This window comes from Camelina sativa, chromosome 14, assembly GCF_030686135.1.
Source record: "Camelina sativa cultivar CO46 ecotype springtype chromosome 14, ASM3068613v1".
Taxonomy (NCBI): domain Eukaryota; kingdom Viridiplantae; phylum Streptophyta; class Magnoliopsida; order Brassicales; family Brassicaceae; genus Camelina; species Camelina sativa.
Window position 1 is genome coordinate 584,281 of NC_141893.1, and position 19,515 is coordinate 603,795.

Sequence of the window (19,515 nt, forward strand, 5' to 3'; positions counted from 1 at the left end):
CTAACGAAAGAAATCCTCTGATTTGTGTTAATACCTTGATTGATTTTAACACAAAAAGTGGAAAATAGAGCGTCTTCAGGAATTCTTTCCCCCGAAAGATATTACCCTTATTCTGGGAATTAAACCGAGCTTGAACGCCTCGAGGGACGGATATTCATGGACCTTGACGAAGTCTGGGAATTATACCATTAAATCTGGATACGAAGCCGCGAGAGCTATCTCTCGCCCTACTTGCGGCCTCCCTCTTCAGGGGCCTAGTGTTATGACACTCAAGGCGCAAGTATAGAAGTTAAAAACATCACGGAAGCTAAAGCATTTTGTGTGGCAATGTGTGACTGGGTGTTTGGCAACATGCCAACGTTTGTATTATCGCCATATTGGTAGGAATAAAGAATGTCCTAGGTGTGGAGGAGTGGAGGAAACTATAAATCACATGCTATTTGAATGCCCCCCAGCACGTCAAGTGTGGGCTTTATCGACAATCCCTACCCACCCTATGGTGTTTCCCTCATCTTCCCTATATAGCAACCTTGATTTTCTATATGGGAGAGGTAGAGACTATGGTGTCCTTGATCAAAATCTGCGGACATTTCCTTATGAAAAAAATGACGTACCTTACACGTTTTGTAGATGTAATGCTATATCGCTTTCTAATTTTTGTTTTCAAATACATTGCACTTTTTTTTCTTTCCTGTGCTGCTATTGATTTCACCGTTTCTATGTACAGTAATTTTATTATTTACATATGACTGAAGAAGTACAGAAAAGATCGAATACTCGAGCGGTAAAAAGATAAACAATCCAACTACATAAAATATTTAGATTCCAACATATTTTATTCACAAAACTTGAAGTTGTGCTTAACTATATAAAATAAAATATGTTACTAGTATCCAGTAAATAATGATGCAGTGAGTGGATATTAATGATCTTAAAATTAAGCATCCATTTTCCTTTTATGAGCTTTAGTGATAAGTTTTGCTATGAAGATAAGAAGACCTCGACCAAAACGAACCGGTTTACTAATAAGCCATGTATTGCACACCAGACTCAGCCATCTTCTCCAAATCTTCTTGTGTTAACAGAGTTTCCCTTCCCATTGTACCCGTCTTATCATACGGTTGAGCCATTTTCCTTAGAAACTATCAAAAACAAAAACACCCCCCCCCCCCCCCCCCCCCCACCACATTTTCCTTAAACCAAACATAAGTATATCTGTCTCTCTTCTGTCCTAAGCATTTCTTCACATTCTCAAGGAACAGTGTGAACTGTGAAACAATCTTCTATTCTCCGCATACACTTAATATACTAGATAGAGTATAGAAAGAATCACATTTGGTAAAGAGAAGGAACCTAAATGACCAGACTCAGAGAGAGAAACTTTATGCAATGCATATACCTTTTGTCTGCAAATATCATCATCCCATAATCAGCCTTTGACCGGATTACTCGCCCTACACATTGAGCTGCTTGCCTCTCTATTAAAGACAACAAAAGGAGTTATCAACGGTCACAAACAGGTAAAGAGTAGAAACAAAATATAATAAGATCATAAGTAAGAATCGTACCAGTGCATCGAAAGTTGGGAAATCACCTTCCTTTATTTGAAATGTATCACGCAGATACTCCAATCTTGCTAGTAATATCCTGAAATTTTTCCCGTTTCCATCTAATCATCTCTCACTAATCACGCACTGTGAAAATATAAAACCAGAAATTGAAAAGGTAATCATTCATTTGAGTAGAACTTACCTTCCCCGAGTTAGAACCACAGGGCAGATGCAGTCTCGTGTCATTGACATCTTAAAGCTTCGACTAACAACAGGAGTGAAACTAAGAAGACGGGGATAAAGATCAATTGCGCTCAAGGTGCCTGATGTAATCACGACTGATTGGAAACGATCAAACACTGGTTTGATCGCCAGAGACGCATCATGACAGTTCAGCTAAGATACAAAAGACTATATGTTTCAGATACATTTCTCAATTATTCAAACAGTAGCATTTACATCTGAGTCATAGTATCTTTGAAACCAAAGTGAAACACCATGTTTACCTGCAATATAGGATCTGGAATATGGGGCATTCTCTCGTCATATGTCCCAACAAGAGTTGCAAAATCGCACACTGTCTGGATTGGCAAAAACTCATCTGTATCTGTAATTTCAAGGGTTAGCATGAGAGACTGGAGCCGGTCATAACAGAACTTCAGTGTTGAGAGGTATGAAATCACCCACCACAATGTCATAACTCGTCTTCCACCTCTTGTCACCTGTGCAGCAATCAACACATGTGTAGTGTAACTAAGGAGGGAACAAGAAAAAAGAGTATTGAGAGAGGAAAAATTACATTGGTGCAAATCTATTACCTCCAGATGTATGTTTCACTTTTAATCATTCAGGTTCTGGAGAGGCTATTTGTAGTCACTGACAGCTGCAGAGGAGAACAAAGCATCAGAACAACACCAAGAGTAAATATCAAAAATTCTCATATTTCAGTGAAACAAGTTAAAATTACCTGCGACAACAACCAAGATAATCACTGCAAATGCAATGCTTCCTCCATCATACAAATCGTCTTTGATACCATGTCGAAGATTATGTAAGACAAAGGTTAAATTGCAGTTGACGGTACACTTACGAAAGTGGAACGAGCAAGATCTAACTAAACTAATTTCATTACAAACCTCTGTTTTTTTTATCCCAAGTGCTAAGACGCTACTGCAACAACCATCAAAATGATCAAAGTGAGATCATGGCAAGCACCCTGAGAGAAACCTCTGCGATGAAAAAAAAAAACCAACACAGAACAAATAACAAATGTGCATCTCCATACCTGAAACCATAAATGGTCCAGTGATGCCTTTCTCTGGTAGTATCTGAGCAAATTTGACAATCCTTGAGGCTGATGCAACAACGAAAAACATGCACGCCAAAGTTAGCAAGAGACGAGAGATTAAAAAAAAAGTAACCAGACATATATAAGCACGTCTCATGAGTGGAAACTTACCCAGTCCATATTGCTGCTTGTTGTTGTGATCCTTTGACCACATTATGACAAAGCTGTTCAGGAGTAATTCCAAAATCTCCCTAGCCAGACGCAGTTGGGTTCTCACCAACCTGAGAGAAAAAAAGCAAAGAAGACCATTAGAAACCAAGCATTCACATACAAAACAACAACACACAAGGGAGAAACGGATCTAGGTCTTACTCTCCACTGTTAGCAGGGACGAAGAACGTATTGCTGACAGAGTAAGGGTTCGTTTTCACTCTTACCGGACTCCACAGCGGCGATGACTTCAAGACCAAGATTGTAATCCCTTCCATCGTGTAGATCTCCACCTGATATAGAGAAGCAATAGACTTAAAAAAAAAAGCAGCTTTGAAACTAAGAACGTGAAGACTCATGAACATAAGGCTTAATCCCAATCTTAATCCTTTGTAGTTACCGATATCAGTTTGGTCGTTGCATCCATCAAAGACCTGCAACAGTATCATGCTTATAAAACAAAGAACGATGGAACAACAATTTTGAACATAAGAGTTGTAGAGCTAAAATAGAAAACAAACGACACTTACATTGTTATAGTAGAAAACAAAATGCTGCAGCAAAACATTCGTTGTCAATCAGACCTTCAAATCTTGCAATGGAGGAGATGATGGGAGCCCACGTACAGTAACTGCAAAAAAAAAAAAGAGGCATCCAAGAATCAGAAGAAGTGAAGTGAAGTGAGACCAAATATTATGAATACCAACTTCTTCTGTGTATGCTGGTTGGTATTAGTTAGTAAAAAACTGAAAATCCAAGTGAAAAGAAGCAAGAAAGAGAGCAGAACAGAGTTAACTTACCTTCAGCAGTCTGCTTACGTCTTCTTCTTCTTCACTCTTCAATGCATCTCTCTGACCTGCACAACATATACCAGAATTAGATTAAAACCAAACAACCTGTACTTGGCGGTCGATCAAATCAGAAGAAGAAAACGCCATCATCAGGCTCCTCCGACCATCACTTGGCACCAATGTCTTCCTGCAAATTCATCAACCGAGATACTCAAAGAGTTAGAAGACAAGACAAGAGAGGAGGTATTAACATAACTTAAAAGTAAACCAGATGAGAGAAAGTTGAAGAAGAAGAAACGCCATGAGTAAAGCGAAAACATTCACCAAAAGAAAGAAACACACAGACCCATCAAAAAGCAAATTCGACTCAATTTTATGGAAGCGGACAAGGGAAGAAAGGCTTATATTACCTTCAAAAATTAGTTTGATGTTGTTACCTTAAGAACGCTCTCCATCAACCGTTTAGACTGAATCTACTTCATCCTCCAAAAAAATCTGGCTGGAACACACGGACACACATCTGTTTCACCCAAAAGAAACAAACAAACCCATGATTTCAGATCACCATATACAAACAAAAGCTAGACTCTTATTTCAAAAGTAAAAAACATTCACACCTGTTAAGTTATGTTAAAGGAATCAGAGAGTTTCAACTGTTTATTATACCTGTGGATGGGATTTCTTGGCATGAGGCAATGACAAGTACCTTTTAGTTCATAGGATGGTGCGTTAAATTCTAGTGCCTTGTCGAGTTCCAACTTCAGTAGCACCTTGTTGTTCAACAACATAAAAAAAAAAATAGAATCATTGGGCAGTCAAGGATGAACTTGAAACAGGACAAAGAAAAGAAAAAGATAGAGGAATTTAAGATCAGTTACAAAGCAAGAAGAGGAGTATTCCATGGTTTAAGGTCATAATCCCTCACACACACTTGAGTAGCACCTTGTTGTTCAAAACAAAAACAAAAAGAGAGCATTGGTTAAGGGAGATAGATAAACTTGAAACAAGAAGAAAAGAAAGAAAAGGATAAAACTTTCGGATGACTTACAGACCAATAAGAAGAAAAGGATTTTGTTGCCATCCTTTGGGTCCATAATTCAGCATCAATCCTTAACATCAATGGGAGGAAGGAAGTGCATCGTATATATCTGAGTCAACATCGTCATGGTTGGAACACACACACACACACCTGTTTCATTTCACCACCTCAAAAGAAACAACAAAGCAATTGATTAATTAAGATCCCATAAACAAAACAAAAACAAAAACAAAAACAGAACTCTGGTTTCAAAAGTAAAACATTTACACACACCACCTCTGTAATAGTAGAAAGAAACAAAAAAAAAAACAGAATCGATACATATATAGGGGTTTAGAAAGAGATACCACTGACTTGTTTTTTTTGGCTCTCTCTCTCTCGTGGCCTTGTTGTTTTGGCTTTGAATTTAATGAATCAGAATGGGGAATACATAGATTCGTGTTAAACAATCGTTTCCCTGCAGTGATAAGAATTAACACATTAGAAGAGAGAAAAAAAGAAAAAGAAACTATAACAAGAGCGCCGCCTGACAAGACAAAAGACCTAAGGTTTATACCTTTTTGAATCGAACAGTTTGGTGTTTTTTTTTTAGTGTAGTGTAAGACCACGCCGGCCGGACACCGTGTTTGGTGTCACAACTTCATCCTCCGAAAAAAGTCTTAAGTGTGAATCATCATCGTCCAAAATCGAACACACAACACCTGTTTGCGTTTCGTTTCACCCAAAATTGAAACAAAATTAAGATTCTCATATTGTTATACAAACAAATGCCAGACTCTTAAATTCAAAAAGCAAAAAAACGTTCACACCAAAAAGAATCAAAATAGAATCATAGGGTTTAAGAAAAAAGAACACGAAACGATTTACCTCCTCTTGACTTGTTCTTCATGTCGCCGCCACTAGAAAGAATCTATCTCTCTCTCTCGTCGCTCACTCTCTCTTCGCTCACTGAATTGAAGAGTCTGTGATATAAATTTGTGTTCTCCAGAGGATAGTGAGAGTCGTCAATATTTATAAACAAAATAGCGAAAAAAAAAAAAAATTACTAAGGTTTGACAAAAGAGGCAAGCACTCTGCAATCATCCAGTAAGAGAGAGATTGTCAAGAACATTGGTCATATACCTCACCTATTCATTGAAAGTGCAGCAGTAAGGACCTCATGGTCTATGGATGTATGCGAGTCCAATGGATGCGCCTCTGGTGACTAAAATATATAGCATAGATTCAAATTAATACTCGTGCTTATTCAACTGTGAAAAAGGGGAAAGCATAGTCATTATATACCTGCACACCAGATATAGCTTTCACAACAGTGGACTTTCCATGAGCAACATGTCCAATGGTTCCTGAAAATAACAATATCATCTTTAGCTTCTTCTATGCATGGTTAGTTTTCCAGACATCAACCTATATAAAAGACCAATGGAGAACGAGTGGAAGTTAAAAGAAACTCAAAATATTACCTATATCTATAGTGGCCTGGCGACAAATGACCTCAGGAGACAAAATAATGTAGCAGAGTTACATCCATTTTTTTTTTAAGATCTTGCTCACCTAAAGCGTAGCATCTTTGCCATGTAAATATCGTCACCCTAAAAAATAGAACAAGAATGGATTAGAGAAAAGAAAAGCAGTGGATGTAATATCAATGAATACTTCTCCATCAACCCTCACTCTTTAAACCCTACACCCAACGGAATGAGAGACCCACAAGCATGTAGGTGGAGTGCAACAACATCAATACTACAGAATAATACGCACAGCTCACTGAGACAAGAAAAACGCTGACTGTTAAATTCATGTCATGAAAATTGGTGTAGTCGACGACACCATGGGTTGCCAAAGACCCATAAAACCCACACCAAAGAACCGGATAATCCTACAACACAAGATAAAGGGAATTAGACCCAATCCAGGATTTTCAATCTATTGCTAACAAGCAACAACGATGGTGAAGTGAGGAATGAGACCAAATTATATGAGAAGATGTGGAAAAAAAAAAAAAAAAAAAGGCAAACCTCCGGTGGTTTAGAGAGGAGAATTGTTAATAGCGCCAAAGTATGTCTGTGTATGTTGAAGAGACTCCTTGAGACAGCCAAAAAGCAGTGTAGTATCTATCTGAAACAAAGTTCAGTCAATTAATTGTAACAAGATTCAGCAAAACAAGGCCCAGGGTTAAACACTTGAGTGATAACAATGCAGTTTTGTACCCTTTTTTTCGGCTAGAAGATAATAGTTCGGCAGCACTCCGCTATGAGAATCAACGTTAGGCCACAGGTGGTTCTTGACCTGTAACAATTAAAAGATTCATAAAACCAAAGAAAAAATCAGATATCTGGTAGCACAAGAATGATAATGTAGAACAGTACCTTTCCCAGGCTCAGTTAGAATAGGAGGCACCAAACACTTCATAAAGCTTGGGGACCTATGGAGTTGAATTATTCTGTGAGCCAGTAAAAATAAAAGAAGCAAAAAAGAGAGAAGAACAGAGTTAACTTACCTTAAGCAGTACGAGTCTTCTTCTTCATTCTTCAATCTATCTCTGACCAGCAGCAGGTAAACTGATTCTCGGCTCCTCTTGTTAAAACCTAAAAAGTAGACAAACTCGTTACTAAGAAAACATAAACAAGAGAGATTTAAAGTAATTTAAAAAAGTGGAGAAACAAATCTCACCCCAACACTATCCAGAAGGTTAAAAGTATCATAGATTTGTGGTCTTCTCTCTTGACTCCTGTAACAAACGCCAATTCAGAAGGGGGGGAATTAGACTCACAACATATGGATGGGGAAAATTTGAAGTGGACAAAGGAGGAGGAAGACTCAGAAACTGTCTCGAGTGACCTCAGCAAATTAAAGAAGACATCACCAGCTCTCCGCATATGATGCTGCAAAAAAATGGAATTCATATCAGAAAGAGAAAAAACAAGACAAGGGAGTAGAAAACAAAATGTTGCAACAAGACATTAGTTGTCAATCAGACCTTCAAATGTTGTCATGGAGCAGATGATGGGAGCCCACGTACAGTGACTGCAAAAAGAAAAAAGTGGCATCCAAGAATCAGAAGAAGTGAAGGGAAGTGAGACAAAAAAAAATTATGAATACCAACTTCATCTAAGAGCAAGTAACACAAACCTCAGAATTCAGAGTGGGCTTATAGGATCACTGAAGATGTCGGTGTATGCATGCTGGTTAGTATTATTAGTTAAGTAAATCTGAAAATCAAAGTGAGAAGAAGCAAAAAAGAGAGAGGAACAAAGTTAACTTTACCTTAAGCAGTACGAGTCTTTTTCTTTTCATTCTTCAATCCATCTCTGACCAGCAGCAGGTATACTGATTCATGGCTCTGGTTGTTAAAAACTAAAATTAGAGACAATCTCGTTACTAAGCAAACATAAGAACAAGAGAGATTTAAAGAAATTTAATCTGTGAGCCAGAAAGAAGAAGAAAAGAAGAAGAAAAGTATGACCAAAACAATAAATAGTAACGGGGAAAAACGTTAGCAGCCTGAAAAATCAAACAGCACCTGTGAGCTCCCCCAGGGTTTGGACGAGAGAAGTTGCCAAAGATCCCGTAAAACCTACACACCACCAAAGAGCCGGAAAATCCTAAAACACAAGATAAAGAAAGTTAGACCAATCGAGGATTGTCAATCTATTTATTGATAACAAGCAACAACAACGATGGTGAAGTGAGCAATGAGACCAAGTTACATGAGAAGATGTAAAAGTAGACCAAACTCGTTACTAAGCAAACATGACAACAAAAGTATATTGTAAAGAAATTAAAAAATAAAGTGGCGAAACAAATCTCACCCAAAAATAAGAGGAGACTCTTGGTCACCATCCTCATCAGATCCTTGAACGTATGGAGATTTAAGCATTAGGAGCATGAAGACAAAACAAACCAAGTAGATCAAACGAGAGCAAATCCAAATTCGTGACTTACTTTAATTAGCATTCTCGTTGATATATGGAGACGGTGAAAAGTGTCCTTAATCCCCCTCCCTCCTCCTGCAAGAGGAACACTTCCTATGAGTGAATACTGAAATCAAATTGCTACAAAACTGGGACTTAATATCAGAACACAGAGCAAACGAACCAAAAAAAAAAAAAAAGAAGAGAAAAAACTCACTTGTGTTGGCGGCGTATTGTGTTAAGTCAAACACGGACCTATCAATCACAATAGAATCAGATTTTTTTTGATTGTTCAAAGCATCTCCCAAGACCTGCAAACAGAGAATAAGAAGAAGAACCATCAATCGTACTAACATATTTGTAGTTCTAATAGCCAAAGTGGATAGGAAACCCCTAAAGTACTGAAAACCCTAGAATTTTGTATACCTTTACTTGCACGACCGAAATCAGATGAGAGACTAGATGTTGTTACAACAAACCAGAAGAAGAAACGGCAAATCTAACATGAAACGATTGGGAAGAAGACGATTTTTTTTATACCATTCCCATTGACGATGTCGTTCGTTGTTGTTTGGGGGGTCATCAATCATAAAAACCCTAATTCTGCTCTGAATCTTCTTTGCTCTTCAAAAATCAGCATCAATACGAATACGAGAGAGAGATAGTCTCAGTCTCTCAGATGGAGAGAGGAGAATCAATACGCCATTAGAATGCTTTTCTTTTTATTTTTTTTTTGAACAAAACGCCATTAGAATGCTCTGTTACACTTTTTCTCATTGTTTGTTTTTTGTTTTTTTTTCTTTTTTATATTTGGTGAAGAAGAAGAGTGTGTTTATTTAAGGAATATAAGCAGATGAGTTTAGAGATTATGTTGTTTCCAAAATAAAATAAAATAACACCCCTATATAAAAAAATATATATATAATAAAACCATAAAAGTTAAAAAGAAAATACTAACCACACCTTTGGGTAATTTGGGTTTTGCCACAAAATCGTAAAACAACATCATTTGAAAGATTCATGGCAACACGGCGCCGTTTGGACGAGATATGATAACGTCGTCGTTTGACTTGGTTGACAAGTCAACGCGAGAAACCTCTGTGGTGGTCAGAAGGTTTCACATTTTAGACGGTTTATGTTTAAGTTTTTTTGTACGTTTGGGACGCCGTTCCAACTTTCCCTAGTTCAATTTATTTGCCTAGAACATTTATGTGGCAAATTATATAATCATTTTTAAAAAGAACATTTTTACTTTTTCTCCGTTGATATATTTCTAGCAGTAAATTAAACAGATAAATAAAAACATTACCCATCAAAAGATTAACATATCCAAACCTAAATGATTTAGCAAAACATACCATACTATCTGGTTATTATATATCGCATCTCAGCTTAGTATATAACCACCCCAAAATTAAGCCGTTAAAAGTTAGAAGAAACCAGATGCCGGATATGTTTTCTTCTTCTTTGACAAAAAAAAAACAAAAAGTGCCCTCCTCCGAGATGCTAATTCCAGCTTGCTTCTTTGCCTACAAGTTTAGAAGTCTTTCCCTCATCCCCAATTTCTCTAGAACTTTTTGAGCCAACTTCTTCTTCTGCTTCTTCTTCGTCATGTCCAACATTCTCTGGAAAATTTTAGACACAACCGAAGTCAGCAAATCAAATTCATGCAACGCAAATGTAAAATCAGATTTATTTCTTTCTGTTGAAAACTAACTAACTCCCAAGGAAAATTTTTACAGATATGAAAACGTGCCTTTGATTGGCTGCTCTTCATCACCACAGAATTCATCAGATGTTGAACTTAGAGCAGTCAATTGATTGGCTGCTCTTCATCATATGAAAACGTAACTTGGATGATGTGTTTATTATATAGGAGGATGATGTTGAAGAACAAAGAGGCGAGTAGGACTACAAGAGTCGATCGAGGTTGATTGCTGCTACGTCAAATTAAATTTGATCATTTGCGTTAGTCGTACGATAAGTTCAAATTTTACACCTAATTTGACCACTTCTTATCACAAAATATATTCACCTTTTGTATAAAAAGGAACCACACGTACGTCCAAGTTGGAAAAGTTGCAAAACAAGATAAAACATTGACAGCCGATTGTTATATCTTTGTTTTCTCTAAAAACACTTCTTGTCACACATACGATACATTTATGGAAATAGTTACAAAACAAGATAAGACATAACATATACTTACTTGTAGGCATAGGCATTCGGTTAACCGTTCGGTTTCGGTTCGGTTGTATTCGGTTTTGGTTAGTTTGGATATAGTAATATAATAACCATTTGGATATTTTAAAAATTTTGATTCGGTTCGGTTTGATTTCTATCGGTTCGGTTTTGGTTCGGTTAGTTGAAGAGGTAACCATAACTAACATAAATTATGTTGAAATTAACCAAACAAAACTAATATAACCAAAAGTAACCGAATATAACCAAAATTAACCAATAATACATTACAGAAGTACAAAAAGGGGGAAAAATATTGATCTGATTTTACAAAATAGTATTTAATCTTATAAATTCAAAATAATAACATTTAGCTATATTGATTATTTAAAGTATTTAATTGTTTTGAATGTAGAAATAATTAATATTTTAAGTTTATTTTATAGTTTTGCATAATATTAAGTATATTAATTTTGGTATCTTCTAAATATTCAGACATTTCGGTTAACCATTTAATTGTCGGTTCGGTTCAGTTCGGTTTCAGTTAGTTTAGATATAGTATTTTACTAACCATTCGGTTATTTGAGGAATTTCGGTTCGATTTTGGTTTGATTTTTTTCGGTTCGGTTAGGTCGGTTATTTGGATACCGGTTATTTTGCCCAACCCTATAATTTACTTGTACGGATCTTTGGAAAGGAAGGGGAAAGTAGGAGGTTACAAAACAAGATAAGACATAATTAACATAACACAATTTCGCTTACCTTGAGAGAATAATCAGAAAAAGGAAGGGGAAAGGAGGAGGTTTATAGCAAGTTGCAAATTTTGCTTTTAATCAAAGATCTCTCTATCGTATAGTAGTGACATTGATAGTTTCATCCCATGTTTTAGAAATCGCTAGGGGTTAGTTGGGCAGTTGGGGTGGGCCTAGCGCCTAGCAAGAAAATCGGAGATTAAACGCAAATTAATCGGAAACTAGTTTTTTGGTTATTTTATTAAATTAATAGTAAATTAAAAATATATAGTACTAAATATATGTATAATTATGTTTATGTGAAAAGAAAAATATCAAATAAAATATAAAGCTATAGTATTGTCTTTAAAATTACGGTAAAAACAGAAAACGTAATATTAAGAAAAAAATAATGATTGTAATTAAAAGTTTGTACATTAGTTATTATAAAACATTATAAACTCTTAATTTAAATGTCTAAATAACAGAAATATATATATTTGATTTATATTTAGCTCCAAAAATAATCGGTATATACAAAATTATGCGGAAATTAATCGGATTAGACGGTATAATCGAATAATGAATGCTAGGTGGAGATTAGTGATTAATTGAGGCGGAGAGGGTGGGTGTAGCGATTTTACGGGACGTAATCAGTACTAGGCGGAGATTTTTAAAAGATGGTTTCATCACGTGCCACTCTAGTCCCAACACAAAGAAATATTTACATTTGTTTTTCTTAAACATGTTTTTGATGTCTCTCTTTATTAGTAGTACAGTTTACATCCGTTTGCCCATTCCGATAATATATAAATTGAGCATCTGATTAATTAAATAGGTTAAAACGTCATTTATGTTGCAACATAAACAAATTAAAGTATCTCTTTATATGCCAATAGGAAGCTTCGTGGAATCCCGTTACCTGATAGAAGGCCAAGTCATATAAACTGTAAAACGAAGCACATTTTCAACCCTATCTAGTAGGAATCAATCTCTAATGTGCCGCCATCTCTTTTAGAAAATATTGACGTTATTATTTATTTTTAATAATAAAAAAGGGTAAAAGACATAAAAACCTTCAACTTGTGAGATATTTACAGACCCAAACCATAGGCATAGAAATTGAAATCCACAAGAGAAACTCTTAAAAGCAAAATCGAAAAAACCAAAAAATCTCTCTTCTCTCTTTTCCCCCCTTTTGTCGACCGTCTTCGTGGAATCCCTTTTGGAGGAGAAATCAATCGTTGAGCCTCTAAAAGCTAAAAAGCATGATCTTCTAGTGGTACATCCCTCCACCTTCTTTGCTTGGAATTGTTTTGTGTCCTCTTTCTTTATGATTGGTTTCTCTTTATTTACCTCTCTGTGCATATGGGATGTATGTTTGTTTTATTCCCAGGTTCATTCCAAGGCCTACTTAAACAGCTTGAAATGCAGTGCCACTGTCGCTAAGATTATCGAGGTGTGGAGGTGACCGAACATTACCAGGGAATGTCAGTTTTTTTTCTCCTTTGAACTAAAACTATACCACAACCATGTTGTTGTTGTTGTTTAGGTTCCCGCAGTTGCTTCTTTTCCAAACTATCTTGTGCAGCAGAAACTTCTTCTCCCATTCCTAAAGCAGGTATGCAGAACCTTTTTTTACCTCTTCCCATTCCTGCTCTACTCTTTTCTTTTGTTACAATTCCTTTATATTTCTGGTGCAATGGGTTGTGGTGTTGGAGCCACAGGTTGGTGGGACGATTCTGGCAGCCAAACTCGCAACAGAACGTGGGTGGGCAATTAACATTGGAGGAGGTTTTCATCATTCTTCTGCCAAGAGAGGCGGCGGATTTTGTGCTTTCGCTGATATCTCTCTCTGTGTTCACTTTGCTTTTCTTCGTCTAAGGATATCTAGGTAACTTGTTTCCCGTTTGCTTCCATCAGAAACCACCTTGATATGTAAACAGATCATCCCCAACAACAACCCCCTTTTTTTCTCTCTCTTTTAACCTTGTCAAACTCAAACAGGGTTATGATAGTCGATCTTGATGCTCATCAAGGGAATGGCCACGAAACAGATCTCGGCAATGATAGTATGAGAGTTAAAACTTTTTCTTATTTTATCATGTTTTTGTCTTAATGGTTGTTCATTGTGGGGATAACCCTACTTACTGCTTTGTCTGTAGGTCGCGTTTACATTCTCGACATGTACAATCCTGATATATACCCTTTTGTAAGCCTTTGTTGCCCTCTTTGGAAGTCATTTTTTAAATTAAAACAAAAATCTATGCTTCCTTCCTTTCAACGCTTGTATCAACCTGCTCTGTTTTTTCTCTTACAGGATACTAGAGCTATGAGACTAATCGATCACAAGGTTGAGGTGGTGGTAAGCCTCCTATCCTCTTTATCACCTGGAATCAAAATTTTGACTGTTTTGTGTCATTTATAATAATATATACATTCCTTGACAGAGTGGGACTACCAGCAAAGAGTATTTGAAAAAACTTGATGAAGCCCTTGAGGTATGCTTAATCTCTTGTTTCCTGCCAATTTACATTACATATGTGGCGACGTTAGATCAGGATCATGGAATGTAAAACTGTAGCTGAAAGTTAGAAACTTGGTTCCTCTGAACATGATTAATCCGTAACTATCACACCATGTGGTCTTACGCAATTCTTAAGAGAGAACCTATGACCTACTCTCAGGTTGCTTGGCGAAAATTCCAACCAGAGTTGGTAGTTTACAATGCTGGGACTGATATCTTAGATGGAGACCGTCTGGGGCTTCTAAAGGTACTTTTATTAATACTGCGGATTTATATTTGCAGCAGAATATAGTTTCAATCCCGGAATTTCAATGTGACTCACTCTCTTGTGGCAGATAAGCCCTGATGGGATAACTTGTAGTGACGAGAAAGTCTTCAGATTTGCAGGGGATAGAGAGATTCCTATTGTGATGCTGACTTCAGGTGCGACATTATATATCACGTAGCTAGTTTTCAATGGAGAAAATTGAGTGATGTGATGATTATTTTTCCAGGCGGGTACACCAAGTCGAGCGCCAGAGTTATTGCAGATTCTATAGAGAATCTCTCACGTAAAGGCTTAATCCAAACACGGCGCGGGTGATCCCAATCGGCTATACTAGTTAAGTTTGTAGATTTTAAAACTTCAACACAAATGAAAAAGAAAAAAAAGGGCTTTAGATACGCACAAATTAATTAGGACTTAAGCAGTTTTTCCTTTTTCTGGAAAGCGATACATTATTTTGAAGGATCTCATCTCACTCGCACATATTTTGAAGGATCTTAAGCAGTTTTACCATAGGCGTCTTTTCTACTCCTAATCAAAAGTATAGGACATAATCAGAATCAAAGAATCTTACTATTCAAAGGAGTTATCTAAATTAATCAACAACATTGAAGATAGGATTCAAAATTCAGATAGAGTTTCATTATCCACTTTAGCCTGCAGCTCAAGCATCTAAAACCAGAGAATGAAAGGGAGTCAACCATATGATGTCATATTACACACACACACCTTACAAACTATATGTGTAGCTTGCAAGAAAACCTATAAAAAATATATATATATAAAACAATCCAAATTATGAACTCAGAATGGGAAATGGATTAGGATCATTTTTAATAACCAACATCATTTTAATAAGAAAATAGAGTTTAATCACAGTATAAAGTAATTTTTTGCTAAATCTTAGTATTAGATACGTTTATACTTTTTTAGTAACGAATGACAAAGGCATAAGTAAAAGTTTAGTTGGCATGGTAAAAGACGTGTGTGTGCGCCTTGCAATTGGATAACCAAGTTGCAAATATGGAACAGTGAACTTGTAGTAGTGGGCCATGATATGCTACCAAACACCATCCAACGACCAAATCTAAATATGTGAACTGATTGGGCCACGTGCAAGCGTTTTAAGTACACGCACCGTTCTTTACAACCAAGGCACAGTTTCAACTTTCAAGTAAGGCTATGGCTATATTAAGAGCTTCAACCAAGGCAAAGGTTTTTAAAAAGATCTTTTTTTCCAATTTTCCCAAAAATTTAAGGATTACATAAAATACAATCAAAGCTGGAAGCAAAAGTAAAGTTTTAAATGATAGTTTTCCTTAAAAAAAAAGTTTATCCATATTAGGAAGCTCTTAACAGAAATAATAGGGGAAAAGAATTGCCATGCATGAGCAAATTTTTTAAATGATTATCGCAATTACAACACCTCCATCGATGAGAAGTATATCAAAATTAAATGCTAATAAAAAAAATTTGAGTTGTGAGTTTCTCGTGGGATTTCATAGGTTCTCAATTGAGAATATTTTGTCCTCAAAACTCTACTATTAACTACCCATTGAGGGTTGTCCAAAAAAAACTACCCATTGAGAATATTTTGTACTACACTCTTAACTTTTTTTTTTGTTAATGGTACCACGCAAGTGAGATACCTTCCCGTTGTGATAGACTAGTTGCTACCAGAAGTAGGAAGTGTTATTTAGTAAAATTCTTACAAGTTTTTAAAAATATCTAAGTACTATCTAACAATATAGGTATAAAATTCAACATTGAATTGGCTTATTAGGGACGTGACATACATCATTGTTTACAAAAAGGCGAAGTAAAAAAAGTAATGTTGGGGGGTCGTAAAAATATGTGAATTTTGGCCACGTGGAAGCTTTGAATTACACGCGCCCTTCTTACTTTTTCAACCAAGGCACAGTTTCAACTTTTTTAGCAAAAAGTTATGTTGGGGTCGTAAATATGTGAATTGATTGGTTCTTCGACAAGATCTAAAACGTCGATCCTCTTTTCCTCGATATATATGACTAGTAGTAGTAAATAGTCAAAGCCCAACATTAAAACTTTAATAATCTACCTCAACATACACTATCCCTAAAGACCGTAGATTTAAGCTGAGCCACCTTCTTGTTGTGCTCCTGCTGCTTTGATTCTGATGATGGCTTTAGCCTTTGCATTTGGGGCATTGCTTTCGTTTTCTTTTCTTGTTTTGTTTAAGGCATTTCTTTCTCTCTTTTGATATTTATTAAAGGTTAATTAAAATATTTATAACTTACATACATCCAGTTTTACGTGAACCAATGGTTTTTCTTTTTTTTTTTTCTTTTTGCTACACCACACAATTTAGATAGAAGAAGAATGATGGATAACACTGCTACTAGTTATTATTATTATTATTATCATCATAAAAGCACAACATTAAATACAGGCCCAACATAGCCCAAACCATAAGTTTTTGGGTCAAGCCCATTTAGGAAATTAACACAGCCAGAAATTCGAAATTTATTACATAAAAACCCCTAAACACGATTACTTAGCTCCCCTTAATTACTTGCAGCCGAGAAGAACAGCGAACCGATTCCCTTTGAATCTTTTGGCTTCTGGAGATGGAGATCTTTCGCGATCTGGAGATGTTGGGGGAGGAGATCGAGGTTTCTTTTTCTTTAATGGCTTATCTCTCAGCCCAAGCAACTTTCTCCATGTCCAGTTAGTGGGTGGTGCAGACTCGAGCACTTCTTCTGCCGTAGCTCCTGGGCGATAAGCCAACTTCAGGTTATAACCATTATCACGGAGACTCTGAGATGAATCCAGGAAATCACCATCTCCAGAGATAATCATGGCATTGCGAGGATGTATATTCAAGTCTCTCCAAGCGCCCATTCTTGCCTTGATCTCAGCATCACTCACTTGTTTCTCTCCGGTCTCTGAAGAAACAAAAAAACAAATTCTCATATCAGGGTAAATGAAACCTTTCAAACAATTATCAAAACTGCAACTTCACTAACCGTTCTCACAATCGTGAATATGCACTCCGCTGGTTGGTAGTTTTAGTCTAGCCAGCACCTTCTCAGGAAGCTTAGTGTCATTTGCGATAACGCCTATGATTTCCACGGCACCTTGGTAGCCTAAGTTTCTCAGCGATCTCCTTATGCGCCAACCGATACTATGAACATCAATCTCAGAAGGTGGCAAGCAATTTTCGACGTCCCACCAAACTGTGATGGGCGCTTCAGCATTCAATTGTGACGCTTGTGGGTTAGGGGTACTTTGTGCTGAACCCATAACCTGAAACCAGTAAACCAGAGAAGAAGGTTTTTTTTTTTTTTTTTTTTTTTGTTAAGAAAAGGAGAAGCGAGAGAAGAAAGTTTAAGATTTATGAAAAAAAAATGATGAGAGAGAGCAATCTATATAGAGGGAACTTCGATCAATAAACCCCCGTGACACCCCATCAGAATGACAACTCATAATTTAGAAAAAAGTTAGAAGTTTCGTATATTTATCTTAGGTTGCTTTATGGGGCGTGGTGTACCAGGTTACCAAATATAGTAACTTAAGCCTGCGCTTTATTTGGATTCACCCGCACAATACTTTCCGATTTCAAAAACCAACATATGTAGTTACTAAATTTGATATATAGATTGTAATTTGATTAGTCTCTTATGTAAATCTTAACTTCAGCATTTTGAAACGATCACATATGAATTTATAAATAATTGATCAGTTTAGTAAATTTAAATACTACGTTTAAAATTTATTAATCAACCACAGCGACAGCGTGTTCAAGTTTGCATTCAAATATTGATCAATATAATAAAGTAAAATAGTAAAGTTACGATGCTGTCAACCAATTACATTTTTGGTTCAAGTTTGCATTAAAATATTTATCAATTATCCTTTATGGTATGAAGTGAGCCAATTGTTAAACTCTGACTCAAAGACCACCATGATTTTAGGCGTTGGAGTAAATTTTATTAACCAAATGACAGTTTGTTAGTATCTTTCACATATCTAATATTAGTTCATGAAATAAATATAGATCATTTTAGTAAATGAAGTTAACTAAACACTAATCTAATAGGAATTAAAAAAGTTGATTAGACTGACTTTTCCGAGGAAAACAATTTATGTTAGTGGGAATGTAGTGAAGAATCCGAGATAAGATCATTTAAGATCACTGACATTTGTTATGAAATGTTGGTTTAAATTTATATGAAGGACTAGAAGGAGTGAAGAAAAGGAGAAACAATTTCTTAAAATCATCTTCACCGGAAAAGGTTCTGTACCTTGTATTATTTCATGGTTTTTAAAGCTGTAATTGGGAAATTAAGGAAAACGCGTTTCTTCTTTACTATTATAATATTGTTAAAGAAAATCGTGTTTACTGTTTAGGTTTTTGCGATAAAACAACAAAACTACATAAGCATGCCGTTTAAACATATTTGTTTGGGACCTTGTTTTCCTTTAAACATACTATTATTCAAAACGATACTAAAGTAAAGTATGCTACTTTGTTTCCTGTGATAACAATTTCTTTATGTGAAAAAAATACAATTCTTTATACGATAACAAAATAAATAAAAAGGGATTGCGAATTCAAAAAAAAAAAAAAGGACAGTTACAACTGTAAATAAATAAAACAAAAACCAAAAAGATGAAGAAATCATAATAACTGGGTCAGTAAATTGCTTATCGCCTCGTGCAGAGAGAGCTTCTTTGACAGCCAACTCAACTGAACGCATTCTTTGATTTAAATCTTCTTCTGTCTCCATCCTGGGTTTCCTGACATAGAAAATTGGTCTCTCTCTCTCTCTCTCTCACTTCGTCTCCTTTTGTTTTTTTTTTAGTGTAGGAACGTACGTACTACTTATGAAAAAAATGACGTACCTTACACGTTTTGTAGATGTAATGCTATATCGCTTTCTAATTTTTGTTTTCAAATATATTGCACTTTTTTTTTTCTTTCCTGTGCTGCTATTGATTTCACCGTTTCTATGTACAGTAATTTTATTATTTACATAT

General features: G+C 36.0%; 2 protein-coding genes and 1 pseudogene across 51 annotated transcripts; 1 reads left to right on the forward strand and 2 right to left on the reverse strand.

Annotated features, from left to right (window-relative positions):
• Positions 1-1,227: 1,227 nt before the first annotated feature.
• On the reverse strand, positions 1,228-9,686 carry LOC104738704 (uncharacterized). 50 transcript variants are annotated; one of them, XM_087485197.1, is made up of 40 exons: positions 9,333-9,686; positions 9,010-9,103; positions 8,824-8,888; positions 8,691-8,733; positions 8,402-8,483; positions 8,146-8,221; positions 8,011-8,040; positions 7,859-7,905; positions 7,720-7,763; positions 7,552-7,609; positions 7,379-7,466; positions 7,248-7,303; positions 7,089-7,167; positions 6,897-6,996; positions 6,553-6,757; positions 6,342-6,470; positions 6,163-6,224; positions 6,006-6,082; positions 5,746-5,840; positions 5,435-5,579; positions 5,233-5,335; positions 4,888-5,028; positions 4,718-4,781; positions 4,546-4,609; positions 4,250-4,359; positions 4,004-4,026; positions 3,849-3,904; positions 3,579-3,679; positions 3,449-3,482; positions 3,211-3,341; positions 3,010-3,119; positions 2,836-2,904; positions 2,687-2,720; positions 2,518-2,577; positions 2,369-2,433; positions 2,238-2,272; positions 2,057-2,157; positions 1,753-1,946; positions 1,569-1,647; positions 1,228-1,478 (listed from the first exon to the last, which is right to left on the reverse strand). In XM_087485197.1, the coding sequence occupies exons 28-33, from the start codon at positions 3,614-3,616 to the stop codon at positions 2,710-2,712; spliced, it is 393 nt and encodes a 130-aa protein (XP_087341323.1). In that variant the 5' UTR covers positions 3,617-3,679; positions 3,849-3,904; positions 4,004-4,026; positions 4,250-4,359; positions 4,546-4,609; positions 4,718-4,781; positions 4,888-5,028; positions 5,233-5,335; positions 5,435-5,579; positions 5,746-5,840; positions 6,006-6,082; positions 6,163-6,224; positions 6,342-6,470; positions 6,553-6,757; positions 6,897-6,996; positions 7,089-7,167; positions 7,248-7,303; positions 7,379-7,466; positions 7,552-7,609; positions 7,720-7,763; positions 7,859-7,905; positions 8,011-8,040; positions 8,146-8,221; positions 8,402-8,483; positions 8,691-8,733; positions 8,824-8,888; positions 9,010-9,103; positions 9,333-9,686; the 3' UTR covers positions 1,228-1,478; positions 1,569-1,647; positions 1,753-1,946; positions 2,057-2,157; positions 2,238-2,272; positions 2,369-2,433; positions 2,518-2,577; positions 2,687-2,709. The 50 variants fall into 50 exon arrangements, with proteins under 50 accessions (XP_087341323.1, XP_087341316.1, XP_087341302.1 ...); XM_087485190.1 differs by having other exon boundaries at positions 4,277-4,359; positions 4,506-4,609; XM_087485176.1 differs by having other exon boundaries at positions 4,506-4,609.
• Positions 9,687-12,248: 2,562 nt separating this feature from the next.
• LOC104743111 (histone deacetylase 2-like) lies at positions 12,249-15,031 on the forward strand (annotated as a pseudogene).
• A 1,875-nt stretch (positions 15,032-16,906) lies between these two features.
• On the reverse strand, positions 16,907-17,844 carry LOC104738708 (uncharacterized). The gene is made up of 2 exons (XM_010458897.3): positions 17,502-17,844; positions 16,907-17,420 (listed from the first exon to the last, which is right to left on the reverse strand). Exons 1-2 carry the CDS (start codon positions 17,776-17,778, stop codon positions 17,044-17,046), a joined length of 654 nt encoding a protein of 217 aa, XP_010457199.1. The 5' UTR covers positions 17,779-17,844; the 3' UTR covers positions 16,907-17,043.
• Between the last annotated feature and the right edge of the window lie 1,671 nt (positions 17,845-19,515).

What these genes read in the sequence shown, in the direction of transcription:
- LOC104738704 (XM_087485203.1), bottom strand. Translation starts at nt 3,616, where the DNA reads ATGTTTTGCTGCAGCATTTTGTTTTCTACTATAACAAT. An exon ending in TTGTTTTCTACTATAACAAT is followed by an intron (nt 3,483 to 3,578) that starts GTAAGTGTCGTT and finishes ATACTGTTGCAG; the next exon opens with GTCTTTGATGGATGCAACGA. An exon ending in CAACGACCAAACTGATATCG is followed by an intron (nt 3,342 to 3,448) that starts GTAACTACAAAG and finishes TCTCTATATCAG; the next exon opens with GTGGAGATCTACACGATGGA.
- LOC104738708 (XM_010458897.3), bottom strand. Translation starts at nt 17,778, where the DNA reads ATGGGTTCAGCACAAAGTACCCCTAACCCACAAGCGTCACAATTGAAT. An exon ending in TATTCACGATTGTGAGAACG is followed by an intron (nt 17,421 to 17,501) that starts GTTAGTGAAGTT and finishes TTGTTTCTTCAG; the next exon opens with AGACCGGAGAGAAACAAGTG.